Below are 11,777 nucleotides of genomic sequence, written 5' to 3' on the forward strand. Positions count from 1 at the left end.
TCTTAACTTCTCTCTGTCTCTACCCAATAGTAAATAAATAAAATAATTTTAAAAGTTTTTAAGGGCGGGAGTCTGGCAGTAGCACGGGTTAAGCGCATGTGGCTCGAAGCGCAATGACCTGCATAAGGTTCCCGGTTTGAGCCGCCAACCGCCGGCTCCCCACCTGCAGGGGAGTCGGTTCACAGGCGGTGAAGCAGGTCTGCAGGTGTCTGTCTTTCTCTCCCCCTCTGTGTCTTTCCTTCCTTTCTCCATTTCTCTCTGTCCTATACAACAACGACAACATCACTAACAACAACAATAATAACTACAACAACAATAAAAACCAACAAGGACAATAAAAGGGAAAAAATAACTAATTTTTAAAAAGTTTTAAAATTATATTTATTTATTTTAAATATAAAATAAATAAATATAATTTATTTATATAATGAGGATATGAAAAAAACATTCACTTCAGAGGAGATCCAAAAGGCTAACAAACATATGAAAAACTGCTCCAGGTCGCTGATTGTCAGAGAAATGCAAATAAAGACAACATTGAGATACCACCTCACCTCTGTGAGAATGGCATACATCAAAAAGGACAGCAGCAACAAATGCTAGAGAGGCTGTGGGGACAGAGGAACCTTTTTGCACTTCTGGTGGGAATGTAAATTGGTCCAGCCTCTCGGAGAGCAGTCTGGAGAGCTCTCACAAGGCTAGACATGGACCTTCCATATGACCCAGTAATTCCTCTCCTGGAGATATACCCCAAGAACTCCATAACACCTAACCAAAAAGATGTGTGTACTCCTATGTTCATAGCATCACAATTCATAATAGCTAAAACCTGGAAGCAACGCAGGTGCCCAACAACAGATGAGTGGCTGAGAAAGTTGTGGTATATATACACAATGGAATACTATATAGCTATCAAGAACAATGAACCCACCTTCTCTGACCCATCTTGGACAGAGCTAGAAGGAATTATGTTAAGTGAGCTAAGTCAGAAAGATAAAGATGAGTATGGGATGATCCCATTCATCAACAGAAGTTGAGAAAGAAGATCAGAAAGGGAAGCTAAAAGCAGGATCTGACTAAATTGAGAGTAGGACACCGAAGTAAAAACCCCGCGGTGACGGGGAGCGTGGACATTCGGCTTCCCAGGGGTGGCGGTGGGGTGGCGGTGGGTGGGTGGATTGGGACACAGTCTTTTGGTGGTGGCAATGGTGTTTATTTACACTCCTATTAAAGTGTAGTCATATAAATCACTATTTAATTAATACGAGGGGGAAATTTTTATTGTATGTCTCGAACTTTTTAAAACACAGACTGAGTCTTTTTAGTACATAGTCTGAGTCTTTGATATGTGGACTCTCTCAAAAGCCTAGACCAGGTAGAACAGAAGCAACTGGTGGCACAGCTATATACAAGATGCTGGGTATTATACAACAAACCCTAACAAAGGGACTTTTCAAAGCTAACCCAATTACCAAAGAATGTGATGATAACAATAACTATCCATTGTCTTCTTGAACCCTAAGACAGCAGGAACCTCACATTTCCACTATAGAGCCTATATTCCCCCCCCCCCCAGTCCTGGAACCTTAGGGTGGGGCCCACTTTCCCACATGCTTCTCCCAATTCATATCAAATAATATTGCATCTGCTGATCGCAACCTAGTCAACACAACGAGTGCCACCTCAACATGCTTCACCTCAGACTATGTCCAGAGATTTCAGGTGTAGAATGACAACCCTTCAGCTTCATGACTCGGGTGAGACCTTTCCTTTCATAGTATTTTCTAATTCCATCCCAGGTGGTCCACTTCCTACCAAACTCCCAAAACCTGGATATAGACCAGGTTCCGTGAGACAGAGCATATGTTCACATGTATCCATAAACTAGGGCAAAATATATACCTGAAAGCAGAAGTATACAATAGTCTGCAGCGAGTACCCCCCAACACTTCATCTCCACTATCCCAACCTTTGGGTCCATGATTGTTCAACAATTTGTTTGGCTTTGTATGTTAACTCTCTTTTCAGCCACCAGGTTCCAGATGCCATCATGATGCCGACCAGGCCTCCCTGGACTGAAGACCCCACCAATGTGTCCTGGAGCTCTGCTTCCCCAAAGCCCCACCCTACTAGGGAAAGAGAGAGGCAGATTGGGAGTATGGATTGACCAGTCAACTCCCATGTTCAGCGGGAAAGCAATTACAGAAGCCAGACCTTCCACCCTCTGCAACCCCCAACGACCCTGGGTCCATGCTCCCAGAGGGGTAGAGAATGGGAAAGCTATCAGGGGAGGGGATGGAATATGGAGATCAGGTTGTGGGAACTGTGTGGAGTTGTACCCCTCCTATCCTATGGTTTTGTTAATGTCTCCTTTCTTAAATAAAAAAAGAAAAAAAAAAGAAGAAATTTAGCCAAAGTTGAAAAAAAAAAAGTTTTTTTTTCTTTCTTTTTTTTTTTTTTTTTTTACCAGAGCACTGTTCAGCTCTGGCTTATGGAGTTGCAGGGGCTTGAACCTGGGACTTTGGAGACTCAGGCATGAGAGTCTCTCCTTGCATAACCATTATGCTAGCTACCCCTGCCCATTTTTTTTATAAGTTTTTTTTAAAAAGTCTTGAGAAAGGGAGGTGCAGAGCTAGGTGGTGGCATACCCAGTTGAATGCACACAGTACCATGTACCAGGTTCAATCACCTAGTCCCCACCTCCAGGAAGGAAGCTTCTTGAATAGTGGAGCAGTACTGCAGCTGTCTCTCTTTCCTTCTCTCCCTTTCTCTCTTCCCATTCTCTCTCAATTTGTTTCTGTACTATAAAAAAAGAGAAAAAAGGGGAAAATTACCCACCAGGAGCAGCAGGTTCATTGTGCAGGCACTAAGCCATAGTGACAAACTTGGTGGCAAAAAAAAAAAAAAAATGGCCTCGGGAGTCAGGTGCAGTGGGTTAAGCACACGTGGCTCAAAGCGCAAGGGCCTGAGTAAGAATCCAGGTTCAAGCCCCTACTCCCCACCTATAGGGGAGTCGCCTCACAAGCAGTGAAGCAGGTCTGCAGGTGTCTATCTTTCTCTCCCCCTCTCTGTTTTCCCCTCCCCTCTCCATTTCTCTCTGTCCTATCTGACAACGACGACATCAGTAACAATGACAATAGTAACTACAACAACAATAAAAAAAACAAGGGCAGCAAAAAGGAAATAAATATTTTAAAAATCTTTTTAAAAAATGGGGTCAAGCTGCACAGGACTTTGGGGAACCTTCTAAAGGACCACAAAAGTAGGTTCAAATGGGCAGTAGCCCATTCCTTCTTTTTCAAAGGTAAGTAGTGGGCAGCGGGAGATAGCATAATGGTTATGTAAAAGAGGTTTTTTGGTTAGGGGTCGAAGGCACAATGTTTATGCAAACAGACTCTCATGCCTGAAGCTCCAAAGTCCCAGATTCAATCCCCTGAACCACCATAAGCAAGAGCTGAGCGGTGCTCTGGTTAAAAAATAAATAGGGAGGGAGTCAGGCGGTAGCGCAGCAGGTTGAGTGCATGTGGTGCAAAGTGCAAGGACTGGAGTAAGGATCGAGCCCCTGGCTCCCCACCTGCTGGGGAATTGCTCCACAGGTGGTGAAGCAGGTCTGTAGGTGTCTATCTTTCTCTCCCCCTCTCTGTCTTCCCCTCCTCTCTCCATTTCTCTCTGTCCTATCTAACAACGACGGCATCAATAACAACAATTAACCACAACAACAATGAGACAACAAGGGCAACAAAAGGGGAAAATAAATAAATAAATAAAATAAAATAAAATAAATAGGGAGTAGGGCAGTAGCGCAGCAGGTTAAGCACACTTGGCACAAAGTGCAAGGACTGGTATAAGGATTCCGATTTGAGCCCAGGGCTACCCACCTGCAGGGGAGTCGCTTCCCAAGTGGTAAAGCAGGTCTGCAGGTGTCTATCTTTCTCTCCCTCTCTGTCTTCCCCTCCTCTCTCCATTTCTCTCTGTCCTGTTCAACAACAATGACATCAATAACAACAACAATAATAACTACAACAATAAAAAAAAACATGGGCGGGAGTCGGGCAGTAGCATAGCGGGTTAAGTGCAGGTGGCGCAAAGCGTAAGGACCAGCATAAGGATCCTGGTTCGAGCCCCCGGCTCCCCACCTGCAGGGGAATTGCTTCACAGGTGGTGAAGCAGGTCTACAGGTGTCTGTCTTTCTCTCCCCCTCTCTGTCTTCCCCTCCTCTCTCCATTTCTCTCTGTCCTATTCAACAACAACAACAATAATAACTACAACAATAAAAAAATAAGGGCAACAAAAGGGAATAAATAAATAAATATTTTTTAAAACATGGGCAACAAAAGGGAATAAATAAATAAATATTTTTAAAACATGGGCAACAAAAGGGAATAAATAAATATTTTAAAAATTATTTAAATAATAATAAATAAATAAAAAGACTTTTTTGGGGAGTTGCTTCACAGGCAGTGAAGCAGGTCTGTAGGTGTCTTATCTTTCTCTCCCCGCTCTGCCTTCCCCTCCTCTCTCCATTTCTCTCTGTCCTACCTAACAATGATGACATCAATAACAACATCAATAACAACAACAATAACTACAACAACAATGAAAAACAACAAGGGCAACAAAAGGAAAAATAAATTTTTAAAAAATAAAAAGACTTTTTTGAGGGTATTTTTTTATTGGAGGATTAATGATTTAGATTGGACAGCAAAACACAATATTTTGTACATGCGTAACACTTCCCAGTTATCCACATAATAATTCAACCCCCACTAGGTCATCCTCTGCCACCCTATTCCAGGACCTGAACCCCCACCTACCCCATTGTTTTTTTCTTTGGTGCAGTCCACCAATTCCAGTCCAAGTTCTGCTTAGTGTTTTCCCTCCTGATCTCGTTTTTCAACTTCTGTCTATGAGTGAGATCATCCCATATTCATCCTTCTGTTTCTGACTTCTCATTTAACATGATTTCTTCAAGTTGCATCCAAGATAGGGTGAAAATGGAGAACATACCATTTTTAATAGTTGAGTAGTATTCCATTGTGTATATATACCACAACTTACTCAGCCACTCCTCTGTTGTTGGACATCTGAGTTGCTTCCAGGTTTTGGTTATTACAAATTGTGCAGCTATGAACATAGGTGTACACAGATCCTTTTGGATGGGTAAGTTTGTTTCCTTGTGCTGGTCCTTGTGCTTTGTGCCACGTGCTCTTAAGCTGCTGCTTGACCCCCTGTTTCCTTAGGAGAGAAAATGGAGGGTCATAGGGTAGGCCCACTTCTAGCCTTCTGAGGATTCTCCAAACTGCTTGCCACAGGGGTTGGACCAATTTACATTCCCACCAGCAATATAGGAGGGTTCCTTTGTCCCCACAACCTCTCCAGCATTTGTTGCTGTTTTGGTAATTTTAAAAAATTCATCTTAATGAGAGAGATACAGAAAGATACACAGACTAGAGGGGCTGAGTGTGGCTTACCTAGTTGAGTTCACATGTAGCACTGCAATAGGAGCTGAGTTCAAACCCTCCAGCTAGTCTCTCTCCTCTTTCTTTTTCTTTTTTTTTTTTTGATTTATTGATTTATAATTAGATAGAGACAGAGAGAAATTGAGAGGGAAGGAGGAGATAGACAGAGAGAGAGAGAGAGACAGAAAGACACCTGCAGTCCTGCTTCACCACTTGTGAAACTTTCCCGCTGCAGGTGGGGAACAGGAGCTTGAACCTGTGACCTTACAAGTTAACCAGGTCCACCACCTGACCTCCTCTCTTTCCTTTCCTTTCCTTTTTTTTTTTTTTTTTTTTTACCAGAACACTACTACTCAGCTCTGGCTTATAGTGGTTCAGGGGAATGAACCTAGGACTTTGGAATCTCAGGCATAACCATTATGCTATCTACCTCCACCCTCTCTCCTCTATTTCCTCTTCCTCTCAATTTCTGGCTGTCTCTATCCAATAAATAAAGGAAGATAATAATTTTTTTATATTTATTTTCCCTTTTGTTGCCCTTTTTTTTTTTGTTGTTGTTATTGTTGTGGTTACTGATGTTGTTGTTGAATAAGACAGAGATAAATGGGGAGAGGAGGGGAAGACAGAGGGGGGAAGAAAGATAGACACCTGCAGACCTGCTTCACCGCCTGTGGAGAGGTGAAGGTGGGGAGCAGGTGGGGAGCCAGGGGCTCGAACCAGGATCCTTGAACTGGTCCTTGCACTTTGCACCACATGTGCTTAACCTACTGTGCTACCTACCGCCTGACTCCCAAAGATAATAAAATTTTAAAAAGAGAGAGAGAGGGGCAGGCACTAGTGCAGCAGGTTAAGCACTCATGACATGAAGCACAAGGACCAGTTCAAGCTCCCAGATCCCTATGTGCAGGGTTGTTGCTTCATAGGTGGTGAAGCAGGTCTGCAGGTGTCTATCTCTCCCACCTCTCTGTCTTCCCTTCTCCCTAGATTTTTCTCTGTCCTATCCAACAACAACAGCAATAGCCACAACAATAATGATAATAACAACAAGGACAACAAAAGGGAAAAAATGGCATCCAGGAACAGTGGATTCATAGTGCAGGCACCAAGTCCCAGTGATAAACCTGGAAGGGGGAAAAAAAAAAAAACCCAGAGAGAGAGACCAGAGCACTGCACAGCTCTGGTTTATAGTAGTGCTCTGGGGATTTAATTTGGGACCTCAGAGCCTCAGGCATGAACATCTTTTTGCATAACCTGTGCTATCTCCCCAGCCAGTGAAAAGATGTTCATGCCTGAGGTTCTGTAATCCTAAAGTCCCTGGTTTAATCCCCTGCACCATCATAACTGAGATGGGAGTGCTCTGGTTAGAAAAAAAAATGAAGTAGGTGGCCTGGCTGGCTGGTTCTTCCTTCATGCACTTGACCATGAGCCCATCTTCAAAACACCCAGCAGTGATACCAGCCCGGCAGCTGGCAATCTCATTAGCAGGAATGAGGGCATTTTTAATCTGCTTACATTGAGCAGCATAAATGCTGTGTTGCCCCGGACTACACCTGCTGAGGGAGATGCCCTACATATGTGACCCCTGTGAGTGCTGCTGGGTGAGTAATGACTGTCCTGTGCCATTTGCCCTCTGCCTTTCTGCCTGTGTGTGTGTGTCGGGGGGTGCTTTCCCCACCATGCTGGGGCCAGGGGTATTGGAAGGCCCTTTCACACTTTATTTTATTTAAAATGTTTATTTATTTATTCCCTTTTTGTTGCCCTTGTTTCATTGTTGTTGTTGTTACTGATATCATTGTTGTTGGATAGTACAGAGAGAAATGGAGAGGGAAGGGGAAGACAGAGAGTGGGAGGGAAAGATAGACACCTGCAGACCTGCTTCGTCGCTTATGAAGTGACTCCCCTGCATGTGGGGAGCCGGGGGCTTGATCTGGGGTCCTTAACGCTGGTCCTTGCACTTTGCGCCACCTGCACTTACCCCACTGTGCTACTGAGCTTTATTTTATTTTTATTAAATATTTTACTTATCTATTTGCTAGAGACAGAGAGAAATTGAGAGAGGAGCGGGAGGTAGGGAGAGAGACAGAGAGACACCTGCAGACCTGCTTTACCACTCATGAAGCTTTCCTCCCTAGAGGCAGAGAGTGGGAGCTTGAACCTGGTTCCTTGCACATTGTAGCAGGTGCACTCAACTACCTAGCCCCTCCCGACACACCTACTTCAGAGAGGATGCCCAGCATTGCAGCTGTCACACGGGTGCAGGTGACAGCAGGGGCATTAGTTGCTAAGAGGCAATATCTTGGTCAGAGCCCAGAGCTGGACATGCCAGGTGACTGGGCAAGGGGTCAGTTGGGCCTATGCCCCCTGGTTTGTGAGAAGGAGGTGCCACAGGGTCCGAGCAGTCAGCTCCACCAGACCTGCTGCCAGCCACCCTGGACCCTGTGCAGCTTTGGCTCCCTAGCCTTGCTCCCTCCTGGCTGGTACTAGAGAGAAATTCTGAGACAGGGTGACCCCAATCTCTCTGTACACCTTCCTCTTGGAGATCCCCCCCCATACACACACAGGCAGCCAGTGGTGGCAACCTAAGGTTGAAGTAGGGGATCGTTGCCCACACACCTGGGGCAGGAAGTGGGGCCCCCAGAGGTGGTATCCTGGGAGACAGTACTGAGCACATTAGCTCCTTGCTGTGTCAGCATCATGAGCTTAGCCCCAGAACCTTCTGGATTACAGTCTTTTCTTTAATAGGCTTAGAGGAAACCAGGCTGCCCTTGGCCAAGGTCACCAGGCTCAGGGAGTCCCCATAGAGACTGGGGAAACGAGGAGAGAAGGCCAGCCTGTGCTGTGGGGACAAGGAAACTATTGGTAAGGGTGGCTCTGGCACTGTGAGCAGGCCTGGGCCTTTGCCCTAGAGGGGAGGACCACACTGGGGGTGAGGCCACTGCTGAAGTGAAGGTGGGGGATATCTCAGGCCTTGCCCTCCATTTCTAGTCACTCTCTCCCAGTATTGCTGGGGGGCTGCAGCCCAGGTCCTGGGTATTCAGGTGTGGGGTGCAGGAGAAAAGGGGAAAGCACCTTGGATCAGAGGGGTTGCAAGTAGAGGGGGTCAGCAGACACTCACACTCCCAAAACACTCCCCACCCCAGGAGACCACAGCTGCTTCTAAAGCTGGGGAACCAAGGGCCTAGTGGATCTTTTGTACTGGCTCCCTCTGCACTGTTGAGCTGAGCTCTGTGAGGGGGTGCAAAGCAGAGGGCTGATAGCCTGACACCCCCCTCACACCTGGCCCTGCTTGGTTTGCCCCCAGCCTCTAGCTAGAGGGATCGGGATTTGAGAACCAGAGTTTGCCACAGGCTCTCTGTCAACCTGGCCATGAACCTGGAGCCACCCAGGGCCGAGATCCGCTCAGCCACGAGGGTCATCGGGGGGCCTGTCACCCCCAGGAAGGGACCTCCTAAATTTAAGCAGCGGCAGACCAGGCAGTTCAAGAGCAAGCCACCCAAGAAAGGTGTCCAAGGGTAAGCAGAGCTAAGGGGCCCAGAGGGAGAGGGGCCTTACTATAGGGGGTGGTTGGATGGTCCTCTGCCTCCTCCCTGGCTGAGGCTGGTCCCATCATCCTAATGGGGTGGGGTCCCAGAAGGCCTGCCCTAGGACCTGCCTCAGGACCCTCACTCCCCAGTAGGGAGGCACTGGGGAGGGGGCTCCTGTCCACCCCTCTAGCTGTCCCTGCCCACTGAGTCTGCAGGGTGCCCACTCCCACCCAAAGATTCAGCCCCTCCTGGGAGTGTATGTCTCTCAGTCCCACATGGACATGACTAAGACACACCCAGGACCCTGCTCTCCAGCACTCCCCTCACCCCAGCCCCTGACCATTTGTCTTTGCAGGTTTGGGGATGACATCCCTGGCATGGAAGGCCTGGGGACAGGTATGCCAGCTCCTTGGGGCTACCCAGGTCTCCTCTATTTCACCCCAGGCTCCTGCCCCTCCCCTGACCCTTTCTTCACTTCCTCTCCCAAAGCCAAGGTTCATTCCCCATGGAAGTGGACTTATTCCCAGCCCTGGGGCTGCTGAATCCACTCTTCCTGGGTAGGCTGCCTGCTCAGCACCCCGGAAGCTGGGGTGTCCCTGGAGGAGGTCCCCACAGGGTCCCTAGGGGTAAGGAGCTCTGGGACAGGGGACCCTCCAGGACTTACTGTTCCCCACAGACATCACGGTCATCTGCCCCTGGGAGGCCTTCAACCACCTGGAGCTGCATGAGCTGGCCCAGTACGGCATCATCTAGGCAGTCTGGCTCACTTCCCACTGCCTGGCACGGTCTGCTCAGTACTCCCGGGAACTCACCCTACCGCCCCAGTGCCCGATCACCTGGGTGGTGTCAGCAGCCCTCGCCATGGCAGCCTCTGATCCCAGCTACCCTTCTGGGGGTCAGCCTGGGCCCTCAAGAGGCAGAACTGGATCCTTTGCTCCTGTGACTGTGCCCCTACACTCTAGCCCTGCCCTTCCACCTGCAGGTGAGGCCCAGCTCCCAGTTCCTACCAGCTCTCTGCAGTGGGTGCCCTGGGATGACTGAGGTGGGTGACAGTGCTGGGGACACTCACCAGGGTGTCTCCTTGCTGCCCTTATTGCAATAAACTTTCAAAGCCTGCTCTGGTCTGGCGTGTTGTGAGCAAGGGCGGACCCTACACAGAGCAGGCATCTCTGGGTATGGGGGTGGGGTGGTGGAGGTTAGGTCAAGCTAAGAGGGAAGCAACTTTGAGGCACTGAGCCTTGGCTCTAATGGCCAGGGGCACAGGCAGTGGGAGGTGGAGGGAAGATAGGGAGAGAAAGATAGACATATGCAGAGCTGCTTCACTGCTAGTGAAGTGGATTCCCTGCAGGTGGGAAGCGGGGCTTGAACCTGGGTCCTTTTATGCTTGGTAATATTTGCACTTAACCGGCTGTACCACTGCCCACCCCCTCTCTTTTCCCTCTCTATCTCCCCTCCCCTCTCAATGTCTCTCCATGTCTACCCTCTCCACCCCAAAAGAGACCTCTTTAAATTTTTTTTAAAATTATTTTTATTTATTTATTGGATAAAGCCAAAAATGGAGAGGGAAGGAGGTGATAGAGATGGAGAGAGACACTTACAACACTGCTTCACCACTCACAAAGCTTTCCCTCTGCAGGTGGGAACCAGTGTCTGGAACCTGAGTTCTTGAGTATTGTAACATGTATGCTTAACCAGGTGTGCCACCACCTGCCTCACCTCCCCCCAATTTTGTCTCCAGGGTTATTGCTGGGGCTCAGTGCCCGCACTATGTATCCCGTTGCTCCTGGAGGCTATCCCCCCCTTTTTGTTGCCCTTGTTCTTTATCTGTTGGGACCATATGTAAGCCTGATAGAGCTTAGGGAGAACCACCCCCATCCTTGGATGGAGGTCTGAGAAGATAACCTCTTGGTAAGTCTCTCTCAACCGAGGTGAGCATAAGGGGGGAAACTCAGACTTGGTTCTTTCCTTCTTGACTCTCAGGCCCACAGAAACCCCAGTAATTCCCTCCATTAACTGCAGGCCAGATGGCCGCAGATTCACTTATTCAAAGTCACCTCTGATCACAGAAGAACACACCTTATCACACACTTCATCACACACCTCAGACCCCAGACAAGAGAAATTCCAAACTATATGGCTTTTTGATATCCATCTTCTCTCTGTCTCACCCTACGGGTTTAACCCCTATGCTTCTCTCAGATACCTTTGGATAATTAAGTTGCTTGTGTCATGGAGAATAACTGTCTTGTATCTCATCAATTCCTGTCATACCAGCCCCCTACCTTAGGGGCATGCCGACCGTTAAGAAACCTGTAATTTCTGACATATTTCAGTAATATTCCCTTCGTTTGTTTTTCTATTTAACTCATGTCCACCTTGCTAATAAACGAGTTCTGAGTTAACACGCTGAGGAGCTCCCTGGTGTCTTTTACTTCGTGTCACCCCTGTCATGAGCGAGAAAGAACCAGTCCATTACCTTTCCCCTGGAGATCACCCCGCCAGAGAGAGACCCCGAAATTTATCATTATTGTTATTATTAGTGTTGTTATTGCTGTCATTGTTGCTGGATAGGACAGAAAGAAATGGAGAGAAGAAAGGAAGACAGAGAGGGGGAGAGAAAGATAGACACCTGCAGAATTGCTTCACCACTTGTAAAGCAACCCCCCTGCAGGTGGGGAGCAGGGGGCTCGAACTGGGTTCCTTATGCTGATCTGTGTGCTTTGCACCATGTGCGCTTAAACCATTGCGCTACTGTCCACCCCCAAAAAAAAGACTTCTAAAAAGAAAATAAATA

General features: G+C 47.6%; 2 protein-coding genes across 2 annotated transcripts in view; one reads left to right on the forward strand and one right to left on the reverse strand.

The window, feature by feature from the left end:
- Positions 1-11,777, reverse strand: part of CCDC137 (coiled-coil domain containing 137) — a 138,326-nt gene that overhangs the window by 19,417 nt on the left and 107,132 nt on the right. The window lies entirely within an intron of this gene.
- PDE6G (phosphodiesterase 6G) lies at positions 8,239-10,099 on the forward strand. The gene is made up of 4 exons (XM_007534734.3): positions 8,239-8,318; positions 8,761-8,971; positions 9,339-9,379; positions 9,660-10,099. The coding sequence occupies exons 2-4, from the start codon at positions 8,826-8,828 to the stop codon at positions 9,734-9,736; spliced, it is 264 nt and encodes an 87-aa protein (XP_007534796.1). The 5' UTR covers positions 8,239-8,318; positions 8,761-8,825; the 3' UTR covers positions 9,737-10,099.

The sequence above is a fragment of the Erinaceus europaeus genome, chromosome 14 (assembly GCF_950295315.1).
Source record: "Erinaceus europaeus chromosome 14, mEriEur2.1, whole genome shotgun sequence".
NCBI lineage: Eukaryota > Metazoa > Chordata > Mammalia > Eulipotyphla > Erinaceidae > Erinaceus > Erinaceus europaeus.

What these genes read in the sequence shown, in the direction of transcription:
- PDE6G (XM_007534734.3), top strand. Translation starts at nt 8,826, where the DNA reads ATGAACCTGGAGCCACCCAGGGCCGAGATCCGCTCAGCCACGAGGGTC. An exon ending in CCCAAGAAAGGTGTCCAAGG is followed by an intron (nt 8,972 to 9,338) that starts GTAAGCAGAGCT and finishes TTGTCTTTGCAG; the next exon opens with GTTTGGGGATGACATCCCTG. An exon ending in CATGGAAGGCCTGGGGACAG is followed by an intron (nt 9,380 to 9,659) that starts GTATGCCAGCTC and finishes TGTTCCCCACAG; the next exon opens with ACATCACGGTCATCTGCCCC.